This window comes from Canis lupus, chromosome 1 (genome assembly GCF_003254725.2).
Source record: "Canis lupus dingo isolate Sandy chromosome 1, ASM325472v2, whole genome shotgun sequence".
NCBI lineage: Eukaryota > Metazoa > Chordata > Mammalia > Carnivora > Canidae > Canis > Canis lupus.
The window spans coordinates 109,439,317-109,454,134 of record NC_064243.1 but is presented as its reverse complement, the minus strand read 5'-3'; the positions used below and the strand labels follow the sequence as shown (position 1 = coordinate 109,454,134).

The 14,818-nt window shown below is 45.5% G+C and overlaps 1 protein-coding gene across 2 annotated transcripts; it reads left to right on the top strand.

The window, feature by feature from the left end:
- Positions 1-218: 218 nt before the first annotated feature.
- Positions 219-4,131, top strand: PNMA8A (PNMA family member 8A). Of its 2 annotated transcripts, XR_007402339.1 has the most exons (3): positions 219-373; positions 516-2,150; positions 3,495-4,131. XR_007402339.1 is itself a non-coding variant. In XM_025424572.3 (2 exons), exon 2 carries the CDS (start codon positions 604-606, stop codon positions 2,092-2,094), a length of 1,491 nt encoding a protein of 496 aa, XP_025280357.3. In that variant the 5' UTR covers positions 219-373; positions 516-603; the 3' UTR covers positions 2,095-4,131. The 2 variants fall into 2 exon arrangements, 1 of the variants encoding a protein (XP_025280357.3); XM_025424572.3 differs by having other exon boundaries at positions 516-4,131.
- Positions 4,132-14,818: the final 10,687 nt, after the last annotated feature.

Here is a 14,818-nt window from a genome sequence, read left to right as displayed (position 1 = left end):
AGGGGCCCCCGCCCCCCTCGGCTCGCGCGCTGGGCTCGGCGGGCGGGAGGGCGCGTCCCCAGCGGAGGCTGGTTGCCATGGCGACCGCGGGCGCAGGGGCGCGAGTGCGCAAGCGCGCGCTGCGACGCCGGCCTCGGCTCCGCGCAGCTGCGGGGCTCGAGGCGAGACGCCGAGCGCCGCGCGGGGGTCGAGCGGGGCCGGAGCGGGGGCGGCCGCCGGCTTCTCGGCCCGGCAGCGCGGGGCAGGCGGCCCGGGTGGGCCGAGCCGGCGCCTGGCGAGCGGCCCGTCGTGGGCCGGAGCTGCCAGATCCCAGCCCGGCGGCCGCCAGCCGGGCCGGGGCGGGCGGAGCGCGGTTTCCGGTCGCAGGACACGTGTGAGCACCCGGGGCCGGTTCGGGGAGGAGGGGCCTGGGCGAGCGCGAGGCCGCGTTGGGCCCGCGGCGCGGGGGGCAGCGGAGAGCTCGGAGCCTGGCCGTCTTGCGGGGACTCTGACCTCCCTCTTCTGTCACCTTACAGGAGTAATATTTAGGGGCTGCTGGCTCCCTGGTCCACCTTACAGACTCTCGAGTACACGTGGGATTAGAGGTGCCAGGTGGTCGCGACCATGGCCATGAACCTCCTGGAGGACTGGTGCCGGGGGATGGAAGTGGACATCCACAGGTCCCTGTTGGTCACGGGCATCCCGGAGGACTGTGGTCAAGCAGAAATCGAGGAGACTTTAAATGGGGTCCTCTCCCCGCTGGGCCCATACTTCGTGCTCAATAAGATTTTTCTGAGGGAAGAGAATGCCAAAGCTGCCCTGATTGAGGTCGGAGAGGGTGTGAATCTCAGGGCCATACCCCGCGAATTCCCAGGAAGGGGGGGCGTCTGGAGAGTGGTTTGTAGAGACCCCACCCAGGATGCTGAGTTTTTAAAAAATCTGAATGAATTCCTGGATGCGGAGGGGCGCACCTGGGAGGATGTGGTCCGCCTACTCCAGCTTGGCCACCCCCCACGCCCCCAGAATCAGCCCCGAGAGAACTGGGCAGAAGCTCTGGGGGTGCTCCTGGGGGCAGTGGTGCAAATCATCATCTACATGGATGCGGAGATCCGCAGCCGCGAGGAAGCTAGGGTGCAAGAAGTGGCTGATGCCCAGGCAGTGGCAACCTCAGCCTCAGCAGCACGGAGGAAGATCAAGAAGGAGCCAGGGCGGGCTGCAGAAGTAGGTTCTGCTTTGAAGATCGAGAATCCTGACTGCTGGCATGACCCGGGAGATGAAGGGGACCCTCCCAAACCTGTGGTTCTCAGAGCTGGAGCTAAAAATCGCTCCAGGAGAAAGAAGCAGAGAAAAAACCCAAAGCAGGAATCAGTGCCTTGGAAGAAGCCCAAAGGCCAGCATTCCAACAGCTCAGGCTCCTTGGAGGATCTTGAGGCTGATGGTGCTGAAGATATGGAGGTCTCAGAATATATCAGGAGCAAAAAAAAGCCGTGTGTGAAGCAGGAGGAGTCAGCTTTGAAGAAGCCTATGGCAAAATGTGCCTGGAAGGCTCCCAGTACCCCATCCCACGATCCCCCGTCAGAAGCTGTGAGTCCTGGGGTTGCTTTGGAGTCAGACCAAGATGGCGGTCAGGAGGGCCCCCCAAAGAAGAAAGCCATGAGCTGGGCCTTGGCAAAGAGTTCTGCCCCCATGAGAAAGAAGAAGAAGGTGAGCTTGGGCCCTGTTTCATACGTCCTTGTTGATTCAGAAGATGCCAAGAAGAAGCCAGCGATCGCAAAGAAAGGGCCAGGCTCAAGAAGAGATGCCTCCGTTCGGAAAGCCCTCCGAGGCCCCCAGCCTGAGGGATTGCCAGCCTCAACGTCTCAGGGCCCAAAGGCCAAGCCAGAAGGCTCTCCTCCTGCCTCTAGTGGTCAGAATGGCAACAGAAGTCATTTGGGTTGTGCCAGCAAGTGGATGAGTGGGGAAGAGCAGGAGCAGCAGGTGGGCGTAGAGGCACTCGGGGGCATGGCAGGTCAGGTGGTGCGTGAGGAGGATCCCAGTGCAGCGGAGGAGGCAGATGACACACCAGCTGAGGCTTCAGAGGGCGAGAGCCCTGACCTCCCTCCTAGGAGCCCCTGAAGGCCAATCCTGGGGACACCCAAGGGCAAAGTGAACCCCCCACCTCTTGTTTGTTGGTGAGTGTTACTGTGGTAGTCCCACGTCATTCCACCACTCCATCTGACCGAGCTCTGATAAGAATCGAGTAGTTTAGGGTGATAACGTTTGTCAGAGTAGGTGGCTCTGAGGGTGGAGTTTTCTGGAGGCCTGGTTGGGGGATAGAAATGTTCAAGCATTTAAAAGGTCCAAAGAAGTAAGAAAAAAAAATCCCAAATGACACCTGCTTCCCTCCTGAGCTCTTCTAATATGTCCACAGAACCCAGAAAGCTTGGATTGGGGACCACCCATACCCGAGTAGTTGAAAGGAGACCAAGAAGAAATATCACATTGGGAACAGAGTTTTTTTTTCTTACTGAATGAACCATGACTTTTGACTCTTAGGGATCCAGTTTGGAGAGATGTGGCTCTTGGAGGAAAACTCGTAGGTAGGAGGGGTTAGGGGAGGGAGGTATACCTCTCTGCTCTTTTCTCTGCCAGGCCTGCTTTTGCACATCCCCCTCTACTCACCTTCAGAGGTTGAAAAGTCGCTAAGCAGTCTGGGAATATTCTAGAATATACACTTATACGTACACGGGCAGGGTCCCTGTTAATGTTTTGCCTGCCTTCCTCATTCCCTGCTTCCTGGATAGTGAGCCCACATCTGCGTGCAGGGCCTGGCATTTTCTCCTTTGTGTTTCCTTCTCTGTGTTTCCACCACGGGGAAGCTAAGCAGAGCTCTTCAAAGCAGACCTGCCTTCCTTCTTCCTCCTCCTCTTCGACTTCCATCCTCCAGCTAACTAGCCAGAAGGCAAGAAGGTCCCAGGAGTTCATTTTTGGGGACAAGAACGCACACTTAGGCTTTGAAGTGTTTGCGTTATAGGTTCTGTGACTAAAAATGGTACTTGGATTCCCACTTGGGGTCAGACACTCTCAGGAAGCTTGTAGGGATAAGGGGGTACCAATAGGGAAGAACTCGCACTTCTGGCTTCCCAGCCCTAATTCTAACCAGCGTCACCAAACTCTCTGCATCTTTGGGGCTGAAGACACTTCTCCCATTGTATGTAGTAAGAGGGGAAAATTTCTAAAAAGCTGGCTGTTAATTTCTGTTCTCTGAATAGACTAGCATATTGTGTCGCCCGTGTGTGTGTATGTGTGTGCGTGTGTGTGTGTGTGTAGGGGCAGGTGGCTGGATACCCGACACCAGTGGTTTTCAGTGTCCTGGGAGCCCCAAGGCATGCCCAAAAGTGTAATCCAAATCTCTGATTCATGTGTTTAGAAAAAAAAGACAAAACTGGGACTTCAGCATCCTGAGCCAAACCAGTCATATAGGAGATGATCAGAATATTGCCTTGTGTTCATAAATGAACTTGGATTTTGTACAGGTCTGCAGAAGGTGTTTTCTGCCATCTGTTTGCATACAGCCAAACTCCTTAGAAGTGTGGCTGATGACAAAGGTTGGAAGCGGGAGACACTGCGTCCTGCGCATGCCCTGTAACGTAACGCTCTGGAAGAAGTTTCCCTTTGTAATTCACATGCTCTAATTCTGCGGTGAGTCTCAGCTTTATGATAGCACGTCAGCGTATTCAAAAGGCGCTGAATAATAGTATTCTCATTCAGAGTTTTAGCCCTTTATGTGTCTGGGGGCGGCTCTCTTCTGACTTCAGTTTTTGTGTCTGAGAACGTGAACAGTTGTTAGATGTTGTTACCAGTTCTGCCTTGAAAATAAACATCTTGCATCAATTGATTTCAAAAACCTGGATGAGTCTTCACTGAAGATGGAGGAAAGAAAGAAACAGGTTTCCGTTTGCAGCTATTCCTCCACATGTGTGTGCATCGAGGTTTTTCTTGGGTTTGCGCAAAACAAAACACAGCACACTGGACTCTTCAAGATGAGGAAAGCCTGGGATTCCCCAGCACCCAGGTTCAAAATCAGGTCGTTAAGACTTCATTGTGTTAACAGATGGTCACCGTGATGGGTAATTGTAAACATATATGTTACAAAATAAAATATCAACTCTCTCTCTCTCTCTCTTTCTCTTTTTTTAAGGATTTATTTATTCATGAGAGACACAGACTGAAAGAGAGAGGCAGAGACATAGGCAGAGGGAGAAGCAGGCTCCTCACAGAGAGCCTGATGCGGGACTCCATCCTGGATCCCAGGAACATGACCCGAGCCGAAGGCAGGTGCCCAACTGCTGAGCCACCCAGGGATCCCATCTGTTGACTCTTATAGGTGAAGTCATGGGTTATTTGAGAATAGGGTCCTCCCAGTGACCAACACACACACTGTCCTGGACAGAAGATACCTTTGTGAGGTATCCTCTTTGCTCTATGGCCCTCCACCAACACGGGAGGAACTCCTGCAGATCTTGGGGTTTCTAGAAGTTGCAGAAACAGGTGACCAGTGATGTGAATTTATCTGAAAATGTTCATTTTGAAAAGCAGCTGGAAGATGAAAACCCTTTTCTCCCCTCCCCTCAGACAGAAGCAGGTTTTTCAGCCACAAATTCCAGTTTTCTCCTGTCCAGTGCCCTCTCCTTCGAGGCCCTCCTGAACCCAGGTGGCCACGACATCAGGCACCTGGGGTCTTTGTTAAAAATGCCATTTCTGGGCCCCACCTGCTGAGTCAAAATTCCTTGGAGGTTGTATCTTTACTGGGAACGTGTATCTTCAGCCATTTCTTCAGAGAATCTAAACGCATGCATAGGTTGGAGAGCTCTAGACAGAGTAGTCCATACTTGAGGGGAGAGAAAGGTCCCCTGGGGCCAACGCTGGGGTTTTCTGAAAGGTGAACGGAGATGGTCAGGGAGGGAAAGTGCACAAGAGATCAGAAGGGAAGCTGGCTTTTGAGGACTGGCAGCGAATGAGGTACTGGAGTAGAGGCCCCGGTAACTGGCTTACTGATTGAGTGCTCATGCCCCTCACCCCAATGGAAAGCCCTATTTGGCCAACATCTTTAAACTACACCTCCCAAGATGTAGTTGCCTCCTCTAGTTTACCCACACTGGCAGTAGAATCTAAAGGCTGACTCGGCCCAGAATTGGGGGATGGGGCGTGGGGGACACCCAGAGATGGGGCCAGGTGAGATGCAGCGGAAGTCGGCTGTCTGCAAGGAAGCCTCTCAGCCCTTCTCAGCATTCTGCCCGGGGCTGTGCCTGAGACCAAGGCCCGGCACGTGCCATTCCTCTGTGGGAGATGGGAGTGATGCCCAAGAGCCTCTGTGTACACCACCCGAGGCCCTGAAGACAGTGTCCTCACTCATCTGTGCATTCCGTCAGCCCTGAGGTGTTGGGCATGGACTCCGTGACAGCCAGGAACAAGAGATTCTTGCCCTCCTGGGGCTGGCGTTCTGGGGGTAGGTAGAGGGCACATACAGAGCTATGTGATTTGGGAGGGGCGATAAGGACACCGCTGAAATGCAGAACAGGTGAGTGAGTGTGTAGGTGGGAGAGAGCATTGGCTGTTTTACATAGTGGTCAGGGAGGGCCTCTCTGGGGAGGTGAGGGAGTGAGACAGGCAGCTAGCTGGTGGAACAGCATCCTAGGCAGAGGGAAGAGTCAGTGTGAAGAATGCCTGGTGCGTTTGAGAAAAAGTAAGGAGAAGGCAAGTGTGGCAGAGCAGAGGGGAGCAAGGAGGAAATGAGGGGAGATCAGGGTGGTTTGGAAGGCTAATCGCACAGGGCTTGTGGGCTTTGGAAAGGATGGCTTTTGGCTTCAGTCTGAGCGAGTTGGGAGCCATCAGAGGTTCTGAGCAGAGATGGTGATCAGACTTAGGTTTTCACAGGCGTCGTTACAGGGGGGTGTGAGGGCAGAGCTGGAAGCCCAGTGAGGAAAAGAGGTGACCGCAGTAGCGACAGTGGCTGGGCGGGGCTCACAGAGGCTCTAGAAAGAGCTGCCTGTTACGTGCTGGATAGCAAATAGGAGAAGAATAAAGATGTAAGCTTATTATCCATTTATCCTTTTCTCTTTCATTTTTAGGTACAATATTTTATATACAGTGACATGCACAAATCTTAAGTGAACTGTTGGATGAGTTTTGACATAAAATTTACCAACTTTACCATTTTCAAGTGTGCAATTCAATGGTACATTCACATTGTCGTGCAACCATTACCACCACCATCCACAGAACTCTCTTGATCTTGTAAAATGAAAACTCCATAAAAATAACAATGATTCCTCATTCCACCTCCTCCCAGCCCCTGGCAGCCAGCATTCTTCTTCTTCTTTTTTTTTTTTTTTTTAGTGAGCTTTGTACCCAACATGGGGCTTGAACTCACAACCCCAAAAGCAAGAGTCACTTGCCTTGCCCACTGAGCCAGCCAGGCACCCTATTGCCATTCTATTTTTAGTCTCATCAATTTGGCTAGTCTGGGTACCTCCTAGAAGTGGCCTCATACAGGATTCATCTTTTTGTGACTGGCTTGCTTCACTTAGGAGTATGTCCTCCAGGTTCATCTTTGTTATCGCATTTGTCCAAATGTTCCTTTTTTTTAAGATTTATTTGAGAAAGCAAGCATAAGTCGGGGGAGGGGCAAAGGGAGAGGGAGAAGCAGACTTCCTGTTGAACAGAGAGCCTGACACAGGGCTTGATCCCAGGACCCTGAGATCACGACCCAAGCCAAAGGCAGACACTTCACAAACTGAGCCCCCAGGCACTCCTATATATATACATATATATATGTTTGTTTCTTTTTCTTTTGTTGAAAAATATTCATCATGTGGACACGGCACATTTCATTTATCCATTCATTCATTGAGGGGCACTTAGGTTGCTTCCACTTTTTGGCTCTTGCCAGTAGAGCTGCTAAGAACCTAGGGATACAAATATATCAGAGTTCCTGCCTTCCATCCTTTGGGGTACATACCAGATGTGAAATTGCTGGATCATACAATAATTCTATTTTTAATATTTTGAAGAAATGCCATATTGTTTTTCCTTGTGCTGCCTTTGTTTTAAAATCCCAGCCCACGTGCCCTCTACAATGCACTTAAAGAAGCAGGGGAGCTCAGCCACATGGCAGAAATTTCTCTAGCCAATCTGCTGTCTGCCCCAGTTGCACTGCGATAATTATAGGAGCGAACCTGGAACCACTTTGATCAGCATAATCTGGCATTATAGATGACTATACCAATCGTCAATTGAGGTGTTCTCCTAATACCTCTTTGTGGGAAGGAGGTAAGCAGTTGTTAGTGTTAAAAAATTCAACACTGAAAACAAAACCACCATTGTGCTTCCAAGCCTTAGGATCTGTTTAATTTGAGCATTTCCTGTGATTGCAGAGTGAATAGTTTAACATTTTTTACAGCTGGAGCAGCCAAGAAAATTCTAGAACAGACAAGGAAAGAGGATGGCCTTGTAGGTTATTAAAAGGAATTTTACAAATATGTACTGAATCCACAATCACAAAGCGATGGAATAGAAGAGAAAATCAGAAACAGACGTGTACTTTTGGGACAGTTAGTTTGGTTGTTTTGCAAATCAGAAGGAAAAGAGAAAAAAAAAAGAAAAAAAAAAAAGAAGGAAAAGAGAGATAATTGAATAGTTCCTGTTGTGCCAACCAGGGCTCTGTGTGTGTGTGTGTGTGTGTGTGTGTGTGTGTGTCTAGTTTTCTTTATAAAAGATAAATTTGCTAGATCAAAGAATAAAGTATTAAAAACAACAGTACAAAAACTAGAAGAAAATATAGGTAAATTCATCCATCATTCTAGTGTGAGAAGGGCTTTTCCAAGGAGAATATAAAACCTGGAGGGGGGTGCCTGAGTGGCTTAGTCGATTAAGTGCTGCCTTCGGCTCAGGTCGTGGTCCTAGGGTCCTGGGATAGAGCCCCATGGGCGGGTGGGCTCCTTGCTTAGCAGGGAGCCAGCTTCTTCCTCTCCCCACACCCCACTCATGCTCTCTCACCCTCTCGCTCCCTCTCTCTCTGAAATAAAAAAAAAATCTTTAAAATACATAAATAAATAAAACCTAGGGGCCCTGGAAGGAACATCAATTGTCAACACAAACATTTAAAGCCACCTTGTGGCAAATGTTACTATAAAGAAAAAGACAAATGGCTCACTTGGAAAATATTTCCACTATACATCACAGCAAAGATCTGATTTTTAAACTTTATTACCAGGCAGCCCCGATGGCGTAGTGGTTTGGCGCCGCCTGCAACCCGGGGTGTGATCCTGGAGACCCGAGATCGAGTCCCACTTCGGGCTCACTGCATAGAGCCTGCTTCTCCCTCTGCTTATGTCTCTGCCTCTTTCTCTCTCTTCTGTGTCTCAATAAATAAATAAAATCTTAAAAAAAAATAAAATAAACTTTATTGCTAACAAACTCAAGTGAATAAGCAAAAGACTAACAGCCTAATAGAAAAATGGGCAAAGCATCTGAACAGGCAATTGCAAGTGACTGAAGAAATCACATGAAAAGTAAGCTCACTACACTTCTGTTGCAATCAATGAAGTCAAAACAAGGTAGCATTTGCCACCTTTGGGCAAAACTTTTTACACCATACTTATTCCTTGCTGCAAAAGTATTAGGAAAAAGCTTCATAGAGCCTATTTTTGCTTAAATTGATGCCAAATTTCTGTTTGTTTGTTTGTTTTATCTCTGACAATTACAGCTAATATTTCCAAAGAACACTGGTAACCATTTTACACAACATCAATTTGGAGGTGCTACTTGGGTGACTAATTTCTTTTTTTTTTTTTAATATTTCTCCACATTAAAACATACCATATCACAGGCACTTAAAAGCACCCAAACAGATACATTGTTTAATCCAAACAGCATTAAGTATGTGGTCAGATTAACTCATTCCCATATAGATAACACAGTAATTTTTTTCTATCCACCTCTGCTTATAGATTTTCCCTTTTTGTGACAGAAAGGGTACTGGGGAAGACCAGAGAGCTATGCTGGTCTGTGCTAAAGCTCATCGTAGGGCATGTCCAGGCCTGTAACATTGCCTCCAGGAGTCCCTGCTCTACCCAGCACATGTGTCCCACTCAATGAAATGTCAGGCATGGCTCTCACAGATCCAGCCCTGGCTCTCGGCCAGGCTTAATGGCCATGTACTAGCAAGAAAATGCAGGGCAGGTTTCAGCATGGCAACATGGTGTTAGGGATCATCTTAGGGCTCTGTGTGAGACTGGCATTTCTCCCATGACTTGCAATTTTGAGAAAGACAAAGAATTGTTCAAGCCTTAGTGCTTCCGTTACAATACCACACTTCTTATGACTTCCACTTTCAAGCTTCTGGCCATATTTCACTGAAGCCATATCCTGAGTCTGCAAAGTGAACTGTTAAAAAATTGTTCTCATGTGAGAAGATGTGGAAGTTTCTGGGGGAAAAATATGTACTGGGTAGGGGTTACCACATAATCAAAAAATATGTACCTAACACATAAAAATGTAAACTTATTATACATAGTTTAATTAATTTAGAAGTGTAGAGTGTGCTTTTCACTTCTGAAAAGAAAGTGGGGGGGGGGATAAACCACAAGCTGGGAAAAATATTAACAGCATATATAACAGACATGGGTTAATTAATTTACCAAAAGCTAATACAAAATAAGAAGAAAAAGAGACTGGTAGAAAAATGTACAAAGGTCATGAACAGGTAATCTGGAAAAAAAAATCAAGATGGCTAATAAGTGTGTGCAAGGAACAACACTCTATTCCTATTTAAGAATTAAAATCAAAAGTAATGAATTATATGGGAATGCCTGGTTGGCTCAGTTGGTGTAGCATGTGACTCTTGATCTCAGGGTTGTAAGTTTGAGCCCCACATTCGGTGTAGAGATTACTTATAAATAAAATATTTAAATATTTTTTAAAAAGCAATAAATTCTAGTTTTTCACCAATTAGAAATTTAAAAGTTAGATAAAAACCCACTGCCGGTAAGGCTGTGGAGAAATAGTTGTGGTCTCACCCACTGTTGGTGGGAAAGTGGGGTGGGTTTGTCTAATCGAGATGATCTAAATGCCTGTGATTTCAGGGCTGATTAAATCAACCATTGGGCATTCTTTGGATGAAATATCATGTGCTGATGTGAAAGGTTTTCTAGGCCACCATTTAAGGAGAAATTCACAAGAATGCATATGAAGATCACAGTTGTTTAAAGATGAAGGAAGGTTTGTATATAAATATTGGTATATGAATAATTTATTTCTTTGGAAGTGATAAGTAAATAAGCAGCAGTAAGAAACTGTCACTGTTGTTATTTTGGGGAGAGGGACCATGGGAGATTCTAGTGATACAGAGAGTCTCACTATTCATATCGTGCTTTCAAATACTCTTTGAATGTTACAACCACACACATGCATGCACACACGCACACAAATCATTAATTAAATAATGAATAAATTAATTAACTAATTAAAAGTAACCACAGATAGTACAACCACTTTAAAGAAGTATTTGGAAATTTCTTAACACGTTAAACCTTTGTATTGTGACCTAGGCATTCCAATCCTAAGTGTTTACCCAAGAGAAATGAAAACATGTCCACCGAAGCCATGTACATGAATATTCATAGCAGCATCTTGCTCATAATAGCCCAAATCTGGAAACCACCCAAATGTTTTCAGAAAACCACTGTATTTCTGTTCCCCATCCATCCATTGATGGAGATCTGAGTTGTCTCCACTTTGGGGTTATTATGAATAGTGCTGCTACAAACATTCACATACAAATCTTTGTAGATGCATATTTTCATTTCCCTTGGGTAGATACCTACGAGCGGCACATCCATTCAAAGATGTGTCACTCAATAATAAAAAGGAATGAAGGAGGGATATCCACAGCAATATGGACTAATCTCAAAGGTTTTATGCTAAGAGGAAGAAGGCAGCCATTAAATATGCATACATGCTTGTCTTAGTTCAGAATACCACAGACTAGTGGCTTATAAACAGATATGTATCTCTCACCATTTTGCACGCTGGAAGTCCACGATCAGGATGCCAACGTGGTTCTGGGGAGGGTCCTCTTCCAGATCGCAGGTGGGTGACTTGTCCTTGTACCCTCACATGATGGAGAGAGGGCAAGGGATCTCTCAGTAATCTCCTATAAGGGCGCGAATCCCATTCATGAGGGATCCACCCTCATGACCTGATTACTTCCCCAAAGCCTCACCAAAACCATCATATTGAGGTTTTGGATTTCAATACATGGATTTGGCAGGGGATACAAACATCATCTTATGCCATTCTTGTATGATTCCATTTCTAAGAAGCTTTAGAACAGGAAAAACTCATCTATGGGTGGGAAAAAATCACAGCTGTGCTGGCTTCAGTGAGGGACAGTTTGGCTGCGAGAGGGCATGAGGGAACTTAATGGAGTGGTGAAATGTTCTGTGTCTGATGGTTGCACAGGTGTACATATCTGTCCAAACCTATGGACTCATACACTTAGAATGTGTGCATTTCACCGCATGTAACTTTTAGCTCAATAAAAGCAGTTTTTAAAAAGTAACTAGGAATTGATTTAAAATTTTAAAAAATACGAAAATTACAAAAATTAAAGTTAAAAAATTAATAAAAAATAACCGGGGGAGGGGGGATCTTATTTTCATCTTTACAGTGCTGTGAGCTGAATAATTAACAGCCAAAACCACAGCAATGTTGAAGAGTCAAGCCACAGCACTGATGGGGCTGGTTTAATGCATTTAGTGTATAATTATAAATCTTGTGGCAAGCCAGCTCCAGCCCACTCAATGAGCCTATTACACTTCCTCCCATCAGTGTGCTGTGGATTAAGACTGTTTATAGTAGCCCAGGGTGCCTGGATGGCTTGGTTGGTTGAGCATCCAACTCTTGATCTTGCTTCAGATCTTGATTTCAGGGCTCAGAGCTTGATCTCAGGATCTTGAGGGTTTTTTGTTTTGTTTTGTTTTGGGGGGGTGGTTAAAAGATTTTATTTATTCATGAGAGACAAAGAGAGAGAGAAAGACAGGCAGAGGGAGAAGCAGGCCCCCGGAAAGGAGCCCGGCGGGGAACTCAATCCTGGATCCCGGGATCAGGACCTGAGCCAAAGGCAGATGCTCAACCGCTGAGCCATCCAGGTGTCTCTCGGGGTCTTGAGTTTAACCCCCAGGTTGGGCTCCATGCTGGGTATGGAGCTTACTTAAAAATGATAATGAATGAATGAATGAATGAATGAATGAATGAATGAACAAATAAATAAAATAAGACAACTGTAGCCCAGCATGGATCTGTTTTAAAATCCACACTTGATGCATTTGTTCTTATAAAATCATGCATGGACTGAGCCACCCAGGCGCCCTTGGCGAAGGTTTTCCTGTTGTAGCCTGTGACCTTGACATTTCTGAGAAGGCAGGTGCTCAGTTATTGGAGGATGTTAATGATTCCAGATGAATCAAAATCTCCATTGTTGTCCTGCCAGCATCTGGATTGCTTTAACGGAACCACATCCTGACATTATAAGGCAAACTATTTAAAATCTGCTACCCTCTGAGAATGGCCAGAACACTTAGGAAGACACAAATTAATCTGGCAGGTGAGCCCCGGCAGACATTGACATGGATTATGAAGCTGTGATATTACTATCGTTTGTTCATGAGGAAAAAACAGGCCAACAAAACAACAGGTCAGAATAATGAATCCAGAAATAGAATGTCATACATCTGAGAATTCAGACTCTAAGCAGGGTGCTATTTATTTTAAATTAGTACAAAAGAAAAGAGATTTTTCTTAACATTGCTGATGTTTAGGAAACCGGCCAGGCATTTGGAAGAAAAGACTGAATTTGGATTCTTCACCTCTGTCTTTGTTTTCCTAAATACCTTCCAGATGGCTCAAAGGCAAAAATGTAAAAATGAAATCAAGAGGTATTTAGGTAGGGGCGCCTGGGTAGCTCAGTCGGTTAAATGTCTGATGTTGGCTCAGGTCATGATCCTGAGGTCCTGGGATGGTACCCTGCATCAAGGCCCTGCTCCTTGGGGGGCCTGCTTCTCCTTCTCCCTCTGCCTGCCGCTCACCCTTCTTGTGCTCTCTCTATGTCAAATAAATAAATTTTTTTATTTTTTAAAAAAAGGCATTTAGGTAAAAACAGGAACAACACTACAGCATGGCGACCATAATTAATAATACTGTATTGAATATTTGAAAGTTGTAAACAATCAATCTTAAAAGTTCTCATCACAAGAAAAAAATTGCATAACTATGTATGGTGACAGATGGTAACTAAACTAATAATGATGATTATTTTGCAATGTTCACAAATACCAAATCATTATGTTACATACTTGAAACTAATATGTTGTATGTCAATTATTAAAAAATATAAAATTAGGGGCACCTGCGTGGCTCAACGGTTGAGCATCTGCCTTCCACTCAGGTTGTGATCCCGGGATCCTGGGATCAAGTCCCGCAGACTCCTGAGGGGAGCCTGCTTCTCCTTCTGCCTATGTCTCTGCCTCTCTATGTCTCTCATGAATAAATAAATAAAATCTTTAATATATATATAAAATATAAAATTAGTTAAAAAGTATATTTAAAAAAACAGGAGCAATTATATAATTCCAAAAGCAGAAGGCATTTCTTTTTTTAAAGTAGGCTCCATGCCCAGCGTCGAGCCCAACAAGGTGCTTGAACTCATGACTCTGAGATCAAGACCTGAGCTGAAACCAAGGGTAAGACACTTAACAAACTGAGCCACCCAGGTGCCCTCAAACCATACATTTTAATCAACAAACCATACTGTAAAAAAAGGTGTTATAACCCCTTTTATTGAATATTTTTAAAGGAATAATAACATATTGACATCTGTCAATAAATGCATACAAATATATTTATTTCAGGAAGGGACAGGTATTTTTTTCTTACAGTGATTACCCTTGGAGTAAAGGGGTGGATAGAAGGTCAGAGGAGGAATTCAAGGGGAGGGGGCCTTCAGGGTTTATTCTGATTTCCTGTATTTTCTCTCTCTTTTTTTTTAAATAGGCTCCACAACCAGTGTGGAGCCCAATGTGGGGCTTGAATGTATGATCCTGAGATCAAGAGTCAGACACTTAAACCAACTGAGCCACCCAGGTGCCCCAACTTTGTCAATTTCTAACTCAGCATTCATATTGTTTTTAGTTTTCTTAAGTAGCAAATATTTAACCATAAAAAGAAATGAAGCACTGATGCATACTATCAGGTGGATGCATCCTGAAAATGTTAAGCTCAGTGAAAGAAGCCAGGCACAAAAGCCATATATTGTATGATTCTATTTATATGAAATGTCCAGACTCAGGAAAGCTATAGAGATAGAAAGTAGATTAAGTGTTTGCCTGGGGCCAGGGTTGGGGGGTGGGGGGATGAGGAGCTATTGCTTATGACTTAAAGGTTTCTTTTTGGAGTGATGAAAATATTCTGGAACTAGGTAGAGGTGGTGGTGATATAACCTCTGAATGGCACTTTTTTTTTTTTTTAAGTAAACTCTACCTGAAACATGGGGCTTGAACTTGACCCCAAGATCAAACCTTGCACACTTTACCTACCAAGCCAGGCAGACGCCTCTGAATTGTACACTTTAAAATGACTAATTTTATGTTATGTGAATTTCAAATCAATTTTCTATTCTTTTTTAAAGATTTTATTTATTTATTCGTGAGAGACACAGAGAGAGAGGCAGAGACACAGGCAGAGGGAGAAGCAGGCCCCCTGTGGGGACCCTGATTCAGGACTCGATCCCAGGACCCCGGGA

Bases quoted from the DNA above. Each gene is read 5' to 3' on its own strand.
- PNMA8A (XM_025424572.3), top strand. From the start codon at position 604: ATGGCCATGAACCTCCTGGAGGACTGGTGCCGGGGGATGGAAGTGGAC.